Here is a 14,618-nt window from a genome sequence, read left to right as displayed (position 1 = left end):
TTTTTCTCTGTTTAATACCCAAGCACAATCACTTATTCATTGTTAAGCAGGAAAAATTAAATCAATTATTTAGGAGATGGCTATAGGCTGGGGACAAATATCCAGCACCCCTGGCACAGAGTCAAGTATGTTTTAAGCTCTGATGGCTTAACAATATCCCCAGTCATTTGCTTCTACATTCACGCATATGCAAAAATATGCTGGCCTCCAAGGACTTAGATTCAACCCCAAAGTATACTAGTCTCTCACTACAGTTGAGAAAAATGACTTAAAAGTATCTCCTCTTACAGCGTATCAGGCATGAAGCATCAGGCAGTTTTCTTGCAATACAGACATTCTTAAGAATTCATGGTGATCTCACACTAAATGGGATACATAAGTTCACCAGGATGAAAAAAAAAAAAAAAGCTACGTATAAGAGGAAAAGGACTAGTAACGATAGAGAAGATAACTGAGTTATTTACACAACATAGCTCGCTTCATCGACATCTGAGTGGTGGTAGCTAACCAGAAGGTTCTAGATTACAGCCAATGAACCTTGTGTGGGGAAAACACACACAAAACACACAGACACCTATCCTTTATTTCCTGGCAGAAGCTATGATGATTCTATCTGATTAATAAAGTGTTCAATCTCCCTCAAGAGTTATTCAGTATCCCACCCTAACTGCTATCAATTTAAAATTCTACTACCTCAGATTATTTTAAAAGAAACATTCTGGGCTTTCTTTAAGAAGCAGAGAGCCATATCATTTGTGGCCGATCTGCAGAATGTAAATGATGACAAGTGGAGGGAAGGTGAGGAACAAGCAGAAGGGGCCCCATTAACCTCTTCATAGGCCAGTTTGCAGGCTGCTTCCAAACTTAAAACCAGAGAGCTGGGCCCTCGAGGAGGGAAGACTGTGGATGTTGCTAGGGGAATGTATAATACACACTTTGGGATACTGTTTTTCCACTTTCTCTCCCACTCTCTCTTTCCCAAAAGACAGGGAAAACACACCTGGGAGAAAACGCCAGCTTAAGTGCTACTTGTAATTCACACAGAAGTTCACCCTTGAGTTCTCTCAGCCTGGTTCCTATTTGCCTTCAACTACCTTTGACTTTGAATAAACTGCTGTTATAAAGACAAAGAAAAGAAAAGCATCTATCAGCACACAGCTCCATCAGAACACAGGCCACGGCAAGAAAGCATTACTCCCCCCATACTCCACATCAAGCTCAAAAACAATGCTCCTGGCTGTCATTTTTCATTCATGCCAGCCCCATATTTCTATTAAACAAACCTCCTTTTTATTGACTATTTCCCTCACACAGTATAATAAGGTAAACGTGAGCCCACAAAGACTACATGGTGAAACACAAAGCTTTCGTCTGGGAGGGGAATCAGTAAAAGGCAGAAGAGGATAAGTTTCAAGGGCTCTTCCTAACTGGTGTCTACCAAATGGAGAAATGATGGGGCTGCTCCTCTGTCTGCCAGAACTGCTGTGATTGACTTGAAATTAACCAGCTTTCCAAGAGACTACATGAAAAGAGTATTTCACAATCTTGAATAGTCTCTCTTACTCTGTAATTTTCCCCAACCACCCTCACTCCCACCCCCCACTTACAAGAGAACTTTTGTGTACATAAAGTTTCAAGGAACAAAGCATACAAACACTCACACACAAATAAACTCCCCAAACTAACACCAGCGTATAATTGCGTTTTGGTTGGAGCTTTTCCAGCCCTGTCACCCGTTCTCTGTTAGGAGTAAATGAAACCCTTTGCTTTCGCGAAGTTAGAAACAGACAAACTCTTCTCAGTTTCAAGCTGCACAAGGACCCCCTCATATCTTTCAGCCCCCTCAAACCCCCAACGAAATGAACTCACTGCTGAAAACCCAGCAATGAAAAAAAATTAATCTATTTCTCAAATACAGATTTTCGCTTCCCCTCACTCAGCTTCCCCTTTTAGCCGGAAACATATAGCGTTTCTAATTTCTGAAACCCCTTTTCAAGGGACCCTCCACTCAGGGCTCTTCCAGGGATCCCGCTTTCAGCCTTTCTGATGCACGCAGGCAGCCCTTTTCCAAGCACATTTTGCATTCTTGGAGTCCAAGTGGGGCTCTTTCGTTTCCAGAGAAAGCTAAAAAGCAGACTTTAGTGGGCTGGCTGAACTAGGTCCGACTTTTCCTCCCCTCCCCTCTGAACGGCTGCGGGGGGAGAAGGGAGCCCAAGATGAGACCCGGGCTCCGCTTATCCAGCTCCGACTTGGCTTCGAAGGCGCAGGGCAAGCGGACAAAGTGCCCACCGCTCACTTTAAAACTCCCATCCGCTTCTACCACTGCCTTCCTCCAAATTCCTCCGCAGAACTTGGCCGGCCCCCAGGAGAAACCAGAATCCTACCTTCCTTGGATTCTTCTGCTTCGGAGTGCATAGTGTCAGGATAACCAGCTGCAGGGGCGATTACCGCTCACCATGTACTCGGACGAGCCGCAAGTTCGCTCTGCAGCGAAATCCGCACACGACGGAAAATAAAAGGAAGAAAGCCACTAAAATCAAAACCTCCCCGGGGCGGGAGAGCGGGTTCTGGTGCAGGGATTTTCAGGGGGAAAGTTCTGCAAGAGTGACGAATCGCGTGTCAGCTGAGCGGCGGGAGTCCGCCCCCGGAGCCGCGCGCCCCGGCCGGCAGCGGGGCGGAGGCGACCTGGCGGGGCTGGCTCGGCCCGGGCGCACGCAGGTGGGGCGCAGGCCCAGACGGCAGCCGACTCTCCCGAGACACAGGGCCGAGAAGAGCCGTCGGCAAACGCACCAGACGGGCGGAAAAAAAGGTATAAAAAGAAAAAAAAGTCTCATCTCAGAGCACACTGTAGTTTAACATAAATAGTAAATGCATATAGGGTAGAATCAATGCCTCTATTTTTGGATTACATTTTTTGATGCCCATTTGACTTTGTCTTGGAGTCTTGCACCCCAAAAATTACGGATTTTAAAGCGGCTTTGGTATGTTATTTTTGTAGGAAAGTCGCATGGATATCGTCCATGGGGTTGCAAGGATCAGCTTAAGAGAGCACAATTTCACAAGTCCCAGAGCGGGGCCTTTTGAAGAAAGTGGAGCGGCCTCCACCCTTACCTTTGCACAGCAAAAGCAGACGGGGCTGCTTACTCATTCAGTATAGCCCCGGGCGAGCATTGTTACTCCAAGCACAGCCCGGGCACTCACTGCTGCAGTTACTCCAAAGGGCCTTCCTCAGGGGGAGAGCACGGTTCCCTCCCGGCTACCAGCAAAACTGGGGATGAATTCCTTCAAAATGCCGAAGGGGAGGTTTTCAGGATTTGAAATGCTGATAGAATAAAGAAGCCGGAGAGCCTTCACAACAGATCTCAATTCTGCCCCCGGGTCTGGCCCACAGGCCCCTACAAATCGGCTGAGAGGAAGTCCCCTTAGCTCTGTGGAGCCTTGGTTTTCCCTTCTGCAAAGCAGGGACAAGAGCTGCCACTGAAAGGCCTGTCTTATGGAGGTATTTTGTAGAACACTTGTTTTATCGCCAGTCTGAGGCATAAAGTCCTCAAATAACATATCTGAAAGATCCGCTTGGAAATTATGAGAAAAAAATATACTCTTTTAACAAATTTATTTTCCAATTCGTTTCTTTTTCTTCGTTTCCCATTTTATATAGGCAAAAACCAATAGAAACACTATGGCAAATTTAGTGAAAAGAACATACAAAAGACATGGATTTAAGGAGTCTGAACTTAAATCCAGTTCTGCCATTTATTATTTGTATGACCTTATGCAAATTAACCTCTCTGAGCCTCCAGTTCCTCATTTGTAAAATGAAGATAAAAATAGTATTATTTACTTCACAGATTTATGTCTGTATTAAATAAGGTAATATAAGCACAAAGGGATTTGAAAACCATAAGGACTACATAGATTATTACCATTGCACCATTAAAAGTAAATTTTTATAAAAGATACTCTTGGGTTTTATTTCAGTATTGACTTTGAACAGAAAAGAGTGCTTGTGCTATTCACAAGCAGTGAAGGCTATTATAAATATTAATGTAAGAGGTCTAGATATTAAATCACATCCTACTGCTGAGAGATTCTAACATGCCTAAGATTCTAACATGTTATCTCAATTTCACTGAAAGAGCAGGATGAAGGGAGGAAGATATAGCCAGCCAGAGAAGGGAGAAGAGGAGAAACATCTGAAAAATATCAGTGTTGCAGAGCCTCCCGGAAACTGACCTCGCCACCGAAAGGGTAACAGACTGCACCCTTCCGAAAGTCACAGTTAACTTCATGGTCCCCTCTGCCACACATCCTGAGTCAGGAGCTGCTGATATGTATACCTTGCACTCAGTAATCTCAGACTTATGGGGAGATAGCCTGAGATGAGGATGATTCTGAACCCAAAGAAATGCTCCCTCACCAGTCACAAGTGGCTTTTCCTGTCCTGCCCAAGTCAACATTCTGCCCCTCTCTCCCTATACCATCTATCCTTGCCCTTCCTCACTGCAACCCAGATGTCCACAGATAGTCCACAAGAGATCTTAAGGGATCTCACCAGGGCTGTGTGCTACACAAGAGAGCTTCCACTGATCTATAATTGGGGTAAAGCAACACCTTTTCAAGGTGATGATTATGCAAATCCAGACAACCCAAATTTCAGGCCCAATCTGCCTACAGCAGAATTACTTTCACTCTCTTCTTTTAGAAAGTACCCTTACAAGAAATATTTATTAAATGTCATTTTGCAACTCCAACTGGGGACAAACCACATAAGATATGTTAAAATACATGTCCTTTAATGTGCTACTTGTTTTACAACTGCTGAATGAATAGTTCAAGCGCTCCCACGTCAGCCTTATAATTCATTTTAGATTCATGTTAGCTTCGTTGATCTTTGAACATTCACCATCGGCCTCAGGAAGCCTGGAGAGAAACTTCTTTTGTATTTAAATGCAAGCAAGCAGTCACCTTGGGGAAGAATGTTCTGTTTTAGCTCAAGAGCAATGAATGCTCAGCTTATTTTAAAAGGCTTTATGTGAATAAGTACATTCCTCAGTCTCCCGTATAACCTCAAAGCCATCTGCTCTGGGCAAGCTGCATTGCCCCGTACCCCTACCCTGCAACATGGTGACAAAGGGCAGCTGATCCTCTAGGGTTCCCCTTGGCCTTCTGCTGCTCTCAGATATGTACTAGGTCATCTTGATTTTGCCGTGCTTTTATTCAAAAGGGGATAATTTACTTCTTAGCCCCAGTGAATAATGGTCCAGTACATCATAATGATTTGTTATCTCCTGTAGGTGGGACTTGTTGATTCTTGTATGTTTAAGAAACACCCCAACATCCTTCACATGGCAACATGTATGGAAGTCATACCAACAAACTATTACCGCCCGCCTGATACAAAATTGCAACTAAGTTAGCAACACTTCTCATTTAATAACAAACTGTACTTAAATTTAAATACTATGTTGAACTCCTACAACTGTCTAATAATGGAACTCCCACCTTTTGTGTCAAGATGGAAGAATGAAAATGATAGCTAAGATTCTGAAGGTTTATTCATTCATTGAGGTATAATCAAATATTTGTGTGTGTCATACGTAAATTGACCCTACTCACCTGGGGCTTATTGACATAATTTTGTTAATTTGACCACAGACCTAAAGAACTCAACTTTCCAAGTCACCTTGGTTCTAAGGAAGGTTTATAACACCAACTCTCGACTGAACTTTATCACAGAGCAGCAGAAAAATGTCTTTCCAAATTATGCCTTAAATAAAGCTGTTAAAAGAGTTTTTTTTTAAAGGCCTGACTTTTAGGCCTTTTGCTCACAGCTCCCCAGATGTCTGTTAAGAAAAGGGGAGATCAGTGAGTTTTCAGACTCACACAAATTAGAAGGCCGGCCGGCAGAACTGGGAAGACAAGGTACCTTTTAATTAGGAGGTATCAAATATTCCACTCACATTCAAGAATGTTATTATGTTCTCTGCAGTGAAAAATATGAAGCACCTCTGTAAACTAGTTATGGACCTATAGCCTCTAGTTTGCAAAAACTTCAGGTCACCAAAAATGGTCATTTTTTTTTTCTATCCTGCTGAGGCTGAATCTGCTTCCTTCAATTTGACTTTGAGACCTTCTTCAGCTTCTCTTGTATCATTTTTGTCTACACCCTTGAAAGCCTTCGAAGGCTTCCGTGATCTATATAAAAAGTTGGCTGTCACTCCTGTTTCCCCATATGCGGGAGAGATCTGTGTCTTGGTCTCACCTGGTTAGGCCTGTAGGCTTTGAGTTCTTCCTATTATCCTCAGACACATTTACATTTACCCTTCCATAACACAAGTAAGCCTAAGTGGGTATCTCTCCATGGCCTCTCCCTGGCCCAGGTTATTTGGCTCTCTTAGCCTTAAGAAAATGGTATTTATGGCCGGGTGCAGTGGCTCACCCCTGTAATCCCAGCACTTTGGGAGGCCGAGGCAGGTGGATCACAAGGTCAGGAGTTCGAGACCAGCCTGGCCAAGACAGTGAAATCTCATCTCTACTAAAAATACAAAAATTAACTGGGCACAGTGGCAGGCTCCTGTAATCCCAGCTACTTGTGAGGCTGAGGCAGAAGAATCACTTGAACCCAGGAGGTGGAGGTTGCAGCAAGCTGAGATCGTGCCACTGCACTCTAGCCTGGGCAACAGAGTGAGACACCATCTCAAAAAAAAAAAAAAAGAAAAAGAAAAAAGAAAATTGTATATACTAGAATTGAAAAAGAGGATGCTAAAATGACAGTGGAGTCATTTATACACCTTTGCAGAAGGTCAGGCTCTGTGCCTCAAGTGGCCTTAAGTGCTGAGTACAGATGCTCCTCAACTTAGCAATGGGGCTACATCAGGATAAAACCATCATAAGTTGAAAATATATTTAATACACCTAACATACTCAACACCATAGCTTAGCCTAGCCCACCTAAAATGTGTTCGGAACACTTACATTAGCCTACAGTTAGGCTAAATTATCTAGTACAAAGCCTATTTTATAATAAAATGTTGACTATCTCAGGTAACTTTTTAACACTGCACTGAAAGCAAAAAAAGCAGAAGGGTTGTATGGGTGTTCAAAGTATAGTTTCTACTGAATGTGTGTCACTTTTAGTAGAATACAAATAGAGTAAGGCTGGGCACACTGGCTCATGAATTTAATCCCAGCACTTTGGGAGGCTGAGGTGCAAGGATTGTTTGTGGCCAGAAGTTTGAGACCAGCTTGGGCAACATAGAGAGACCCTAACTCTACAAAAAAATTTTTAAAAGGTTAACCGAGTATGGTGGTGCATGCCTGTAGTCCTAGCCACTTGGGAGACTGAGGCAGGAGGATCACTCTTGCCCAGGAGTTCAAGGCTACGGTGAGCTATGATCATACACTGAATTCCAGCCTGGGCAACAGAGTGAGACCCCTCTCTCTACACACACACACACACACACACACACACACACACACACACACACACACAGAGTGAGACCCCTCTCTCTACACACACACACAAATACACATAGAGTTAAAAAATTGTAAGTCAGGGACCATCTGCACTGGGATAAGACTGGGGAGGCTGATGTGGGCTGGGGCAGAACCATGTGAGAGGAAGATGCTGAGGATGAGTGTGGAGATGAGGGAAGGAGAAAGCCACTGGTGGCCAGGTCCTGGGAGTTTGAAGTTATGGGTAATCCCTCTCCTCAGTCTGCCCAGTGACTTCTCCCATAAATTCTACACATTCACTAATGCTCTGGATGTGAGTGCCTAATTCTGAGAGAATGGGAAGAATTGCTGACATCGGAGATGAGCACACACAGAGAGACAATAATACATCTGGGATGTGCTTGTTTCCTAGGCTTTCTAGGTGTATTTTTCTTCTAAGAAATCTTCCTTGTTAAAAAGCTTTTAGCAGATGATAAAACACAAGCATACTCTCCAAATCAGGTCAGAAAATATTATCTGAACAATTTATGACCCACGGTCCTTCTTTTATAACACAGTCATTCCTCAGCATCTGTGGGAGATTGGTTCCAGGACCCTTGAGGATACCAAAATCCAAAGATGCTCAAGTCTCATATAAAATGGTGAAGTATTTGCATATAACTTACATATATCATCCCATATGCTTTAAATTATCTCTAGATTGCTTATAATTCCTAATACAATGCCTACATATCACTTCATTCATGTAAATTCAACATAGTAGCGGCAAATTCAAGTTTGGCTTTTTGGAACTTAGTGGAATTTTTTTTCCCTCAGAATATTATTGATCTGCCGTTGATTGAATCAACAGATGCCAAATCCATGAATATGGAACGCACAGATATGGAGGGCTGGATGTACTTAGCAATAATGTCTTGTATTAGGTTTTATTTAAGACTCCCAAATTAGCCCCCTTGGGTCATCATACTCATTTTACAGATATGTAATTAAAGAAATGGAGGTTACATGATTTGCTCAAGGTCACAAAACTAAGTAATAATGTTCTTTAGACCACAATGAATGCAATCTAAGCCTCCTGTCTCCTATATCCAGACTTTCTCACTGTATTAAACTGTTCCTATAAAATCCAAGTCCCTTATTTTGCAGAGGAGTAACTCAAAGATTGCTAATATTGGGAGGTCCCCATAGAGTTTATGGCTGGCCATGGTTCTAGCATTGAACCATCGTCAAATCTCTCTGTTCAAATGATTTGATCACAGCCTTAAACTGAAGCCATTCAATTCCTGATATTCAATGCTTTAAATATGCTATAAATTCAATAGCTTCTGTTTATTCAGCTGCCTGAAACTATGAATCTTTTTTTTAAATCAAAAGTTCAGTAAGGACCTTAATTAAAAGTTCAGTAAGCCTCATCGGATATGGGCTGCCAGGAGCAAGGAAAAGAACACCAGACTCAATTTGGGAGACCTGGCCCTGATTACTGACACCCACATCAGCAGAGCAAGCACTGGCTGTGCCTCATTTGCATTAAGATGGGTTTTCTTCCTATTCATTATTTCTTCATTTTTCCTCTAAAAATAGGCAAAGTCATTTAACCTCTCTGTGCTTTTGTTTGCACATCTGTACAATAAGAATGACGTCACTTATTTGACAGGGTTGTTATAATGATGAAATGAGTAAAGAACATGATGGAACACTGAAAATCATGAGGTTCCCCTCTTCACTTTTCCAAATATAATCATGATTAAGGCCAGATTGTCCCAGATTGTTTAAGAGTGTCTATATGGAGGCCCTAAATGCTGGCTCTGTAAATATTCCAGATAGGTGTGGCAATTTAATGTGTGTGGTCTAGCAATGGAAAAGGAAAACAAAAGGGCTGAATTTCTTTCCTGTGCTCAGGTGAATGGGGTCAACATGGAAACAGCATGAGAGAGGCCACAGAAGGGATTCACCAGGAAGAAGAGGAAAGGCAGGGCTGAGGTGGCCAGGACAGCACGACATCACATCTGACCAAGGCATCCTCAGCCTTCCTTCAGAAAAGCAGCAGAAGGAAAAAGGGATCAAAAATCACAGTGTGGAACTCAGGCTTGAAAGAAACCTTAGATGTTGTCTATTCTTTTTTTTTTTTGAGATGGAGTTTTGCTTTGGTTGCCTAGTCTAGAGTGCAGTGGTGCAATCTCAGCTCACTGCAACCTCTGCCTCCCAGGTTCAAGCAATTCTCCTGCCTCAATCTCCCGAGTAGCTGAGATTACAGGCATGTGCCACCCTGCCTGGCTAATTTTGTATTTTTAGTAGAGACAAGGTTTCACCATGTTGGCCAGGCTGGTCTTGAACTCCTGACCTCAGGTGATCCACCCACCTCAGCCTCCCAAAGTGCTGGGATTACAAGCGTGAGACTCCGTGCCTGGCCAGAGATTGTTTAATCCTCTACCTGGCTGGTGAAGCAATCTCCTATCACATCACCGGCAACAGACATTCATCCAGAATTGCCTTGACAAACTTTATTAGCAGAGACAGCCTCCTTGAAAAAACAACTCCATTTCCATCCTAACCGTTAGAAAGTTCCTGTGTATACTAAACTAAAATTCAAGTCTAAGGGCAGTAATTGTCAAATTATTTCCACTCTAACCACTGCCTTTACTCCTTATGGCAAGGAAATAATTTTGTGATGAGATAAACATAGGTTTTTAACTAAATTTTATTTTCAACAACCTAGTGGAGACCCCTCACATTGCCTGGCTGATGTAGCTGAATTCAGTGTGAGACAGTTATGCAACTTTCCAGTGCTTGCCACACATCTGCTATTGATTATCATGAGCATTCAGAAGCAAGCAGCTCTGCTCAAGACACCCAGTGATAATCTTTCTCCTCAGTGTGCTCACTCCAAGGGGGCAGAAAACAATGCCAAGACAGGTTGAGTAATGGGCCCTACTTGACTGTATTTGAGCAGTTAAGAGCTTTATCAAGTTTCTGAACAAAATTTGAAATGTGAAATGCACAAAGAAGACAAATGTAGTACTCCATTTGTGGAATCTGGACCACAGACTCCTGGTCTGAGATCTATATGAAAGTCTAACCCACTTCTAGTTTCCATAATTTGATTTTGGCATTGAGTTTCTGACGTGGGTAGAATCTATTAACAATTGTGCCAACTGATGACTACTTAGGAGACAGAAAAGGCTGACATAGGCTTGCAGTTGAGAGTAGCCAAGGCTGACACTCAACAGAAAAACTCAGCAGGTGGTGAAAATGTGAACTGAAGCAGAACTTATCCAAACAGGGCTTCAGGGAAAATGGGAGGTTATTTTTGCAGGTAGCAGTGAAAGGCATGCATCAGAAGTTTTTCCTCTTGAATAGGTCAGGTTACAAAATTTAAGTTACTCAGCCTCTCCTTAAAGAAGAGCTGCAGAAATATGTACTAGTTATGATTCACAAAGTTGTAGGCATCATGAAAATGAATGCATTTTCTGAGAAACTGCTCACCTGAACAATGTGCTAGCCTACCTAAAAAAGATGATATTAAGTCCATAAATTTCCTAGTACAAACAGGAGATCTAAAATTCACCAACCTTTTCAATCTGAAGTCTGTTTCAACAGACATTTTACTACTGAACTCAGCAAAGCCCCATCATATGCCGTTTAATTTTCTCAATTTCAATGATATATAATCAGCCCATATCAGATAGAAAGAAATGATCTAAATGGATACATTGGCTACCATTCCCCCTAATGATTTTATGCTGCAGAGTAGGCATGAGAAGGAGCTGGGAATTTGCTGTTCCCTCTCTCCCTCTAGTCTCTGCATGGACTTTTACACTGTGAGCATCTCACACACTGATAATGAATGTTGTGTTTAAGGCAATGTATTGTTTCATAGCAAAATGCCTCAAAGACAAGCTAACTCTAGACCAAATTTTGCTGGTCTTAAAGAAATAGCAACCTGTTTCAATGCTAAGGAAACAGTGGCAGTAAGTCTTATACTTAACAGGAGATGGTATATCAGCCTCCAACCTGGTAACTTCCTAAGAGGATTTTTAAAATAATACTGACCCCATACAATTTTCACTTTACACATTACTCGTAGTCTTAACCAAATTGGCATCTTACAATCTCATATGTTACAGTGATGCAGTCAAGAGTTGCTGAAAAAGACATGATTTTAGTTCTGAGGTCCCCAAATTATGTGCCAGTGTACCTCAGGGCACTACAGCAAATTCACAGAGGTGTGCAGGATATTTTGTCTTTGAGGGAAACAAAGCAATACACAACATTTCTCAGATGCTTGCATGAATGACTATTTCAAGCGAATTCACAGTTTAACATATTGTGTTATTTTCCTTTCGATGATGTCATTTCTTTGCAAAGCTAGGTTGTTGGTGGTTCCTGTGATAAAAGGCAAGTATTAGTTGAAATGTGATGTGGAACAGGAAATTAGGGTATTGGGATTCAACCCAATTTCTAAGTTTGAGGAACTGTAATAAGTTTACTGCCTCACAGCTCGAAATTCACCCTTCATTACTCACTATGTGAAGACACAGAAGGGACCTTTACATATTTTTTCTTTTGTTAGCTGGTACCATTCTAAGCTTCATCAGTGGAGAGTACTGTAGAGACATTACAGAAAGAAGCAGTTTTCCTTCCTGGTTCCGGTACACTCTTTCTGCAGGCTGCTGCAAACACGCATGGCTCCTAGAGTATCCACACCTTCTTCAGCAACTGGCTCCTGCTGAACATGATGGTCAGCACCTCCCAGCCTCCAGCAGCTTCCACTGGCATCCCTCTCGGTTGATTTTGCAGCAGAGTGCATCCAGTGAAAGACCTCCACATGAATAGCTTTCCTTAGCATCTTAGAGGGTAGATTTCTAGCAAGTTCTGCCGGCATAGCACCCCAGTGACTTCTCTGCCAGCCCAGGAGCCACAGCAGGCCATGACCTCTCCAGCAAGGTCTGGAGCAGAGAGAAGCATGTGTTTGGGTGCTCTATCAGACCCACGGCCCACGGGTAGGGGCTGCTCCTTATATCTGCTATTCCTCTGTTATTTAAAGTTCTCTTTACTTCCTATTAGCTAGTCCCCATTACAGTGAACTATTTCTCTTTTTCTTAACAGTTTTCTTTTGTATTTTTTAAAAATTGTGGCAAAATACATATAGTATAAAATTTACCATCTTAATAATTTTAAATATACAGTTCAGGAGAATTAAATACATTCACATTGTTGTACAATCATCACCACTATCCATCTCTAGAACTTTTTTTATCTTGCAAAACTGAAACTCTGTACCCACTGAAGACTAATTCGCCATTCTCTGCTCCTGTCAGCCCCTGGCAACCACCATTCTACTTTTTGTCTCTATAAATTTGACTACTCCAGGTAACTTACATTCAGTGGAATTAAAGAGTATTTGTCTTTTTGTGATGGCTTATCTCACTTAACATCCTCAAGATTCATCCACATGGTAGCAGGTCAGACTTTCCTTCCTTTTTAAGGCTGGGTGATATTCCATTGTATGTGTATATCACATTTTGTTTATACATTCTTCTGTAGATGGATACCTGGATTGCTACCACCTTTTGGGTTTTGGTTTACAAATATCTCTTTGAGATGCCTTTTCAATTCTTTTGAGTATATACCCAGAAGTAAAATTGCTAAATCATATGGTAATTCTATTTTTCATTTTTAAAGGAACTGTCATATTGTTTTCCTAGCTAATACTTCTTTATTTTAAACTTTCCTTTAAATTACTGTGTACTTTATATTCTCATTAGACCCTGACCAATATATGCAATGCCCAACAGGTACATACATTCCATTAAGAAATGAAGAGTAACATAAAAACATTATTTTAAAATATTTCAATATATATGTATTATTTTGTACAACTACAAAGTTATCAATACAGAAATACTAAGTTGTTTGGAACTAAGTACTTAACAAATGAAACTGCTAAGTATTTCTTTTGTCCTAGAAATGGCATGAAAAAAATTACTGAGACCACTAAATTACTGAGACCACTAAGGGTGCATGAGCCAAGAACATTTGGAAGGCTCTGCTCTAGCCTACATGTTTCCAGCTGCCATTAGGACCTGTCTGCTTGAATGGTTCCTTAGGCTCGCCCTATCTAGGGGTATCCATGAAGGCACAGATGGAGCCTTAATATTAACCGTACTTAATATTATATTTCTTTATAAATTTTTCTCACTTAGGCACTGGGGGCTACAAACCTTACAATTATCTTTGACTTATGCTGCTCTGTCTCCCCTTATTTCTAATCTCACATCAAAATGTTTCCTGGATTGGCCTTTTTTTCTCTCCATTCCTGCAGCAGTCAGTAAAGCCATCATCTCTAGTTAGCATTGCCTAACAGATTTTAAGCTAGTTTCCCTTAAACAAGACCGTGGGTTGAAAATTCAAATGCTCACTGAGGCTAGAAATATGTTAATTCATACCTGCCACACAAGAATTGGCTGCCTCAGTCCTTGCACCCATGAAGGCAACACCAATAGGACAGGCTGTGGGTGAGGCCCCATTCCCAGGATGCCAGCTATTACAGTGTGGATGTTTGTCCCTTCCAAGCCTCATGTTGAAATGTGATGGAGGTGGGGCCTGATAGGAGGTGTTTGGGTCATGGAGGTGGATCCTTAATGAATGGCTTGGTGCCCTCCCCATGGTAATGAGTGAGTTCTTGCTCTATTAGTTCATGCGAGAGCTGGTTCTTTAAAAGAGCCCTCTCTCTTGCTCCCTCTCTGTGTGACACATCTGCTCCTTCTTCACCTCTGCCATGAGGAAAAACTTCCTGAAGCCTCAACAGAAACTGAGCAGATGCTGGTGCCATGCTTGCATAGCCTGCAGAATCAGGAGCCAAATAAACCTGTTTTCTTTATAAATTACCCAGGTTCTTCTTTTTGGCAATACAAAACAGACTAATACACCAGCTGAAGTACCAACTTCTCACTCTCAAAGAAAGCAATGGCAATGCAAGTGAGTGTGAATGATGCTACTTGAGGCAAAATCATGAATGTGCGCCCACACACACATAGATATGAGTGGTTTGAAGAGGAATCATTGAGAAATTTTTGTCACTTGTTTTCATTAACTGGAAATTACTTGAGACAAACCTTATGATGAATCATGACACCCTGTGTGGTCACACAGCGGGGGCAGCT

At 41.9% G+C, this 14,618-nt stretch overlaps 1 protein-coding gene and 1 long non-coding RNA gene across 5 annotated transcripts in view; one reads left to right on the top strand and one right to left on the bottom strand.

Moving 5' to 3' along the window:
* The window catches only part of TNFAIP8 (TNF alpha induced protein 8), a 128,449-nt gene that overhangs the window by 36,202 nt on the left and 77,629 nt on the right, over positions 1–14,618 (bottom strand). The window contains exon 1 of one of the 4 annotated variants that reach the window (XM_055387259.2): positions 3,112–3,368. The exons of 2 other annotated variants lie outside the window; for them this stretch is intronic. In XM_055387259.2, the coding sequence (XP_055243234.1) occupies positions 3,112–3,148 (37 nt within the window). In that variant the 5' untranslated portion in view covers positions 3,149–3,368. Of the gene's footprint in view, positions 1–2,384; positions 2,715–3,111; positions 3,369–14,618 lie in introns of those variants that run through there. One more of the 4 variants, XM_031011508.3, reaches the window with a different exon arrangement.
* LOC129533620 (uncharacterized) lies at positions 2,717–12,896 on the top strand. Its single transcript, XR_010133924.1, has 3 exons — positions 2,717–2,809; positions 4,137–4,248; positions 9,355–12,896. It is a non-coding gene; the product is annotated as an uncharacterized lncRNA (long non-coding RNA).

This window comes from Gorilla gorilla, chromosome 4 (genome assembly GCF_029281585.2).
Source record: "Gorilla gorilla gorilla isolate KB3781 chromosome 4, NHGRI_mGorGor1-v2.1_pri, whole genome shotgun sequence".
NCBI lineage: Eukaryota > Metazoa > Chordata > Mammalia > Primates > Hominidae > Gorilla > Gorilla gorilla.
Note: the sequence above shows the minus strand (reverse complement) of the source record. Positions and strands in the feature narration are given on the sequence as shown.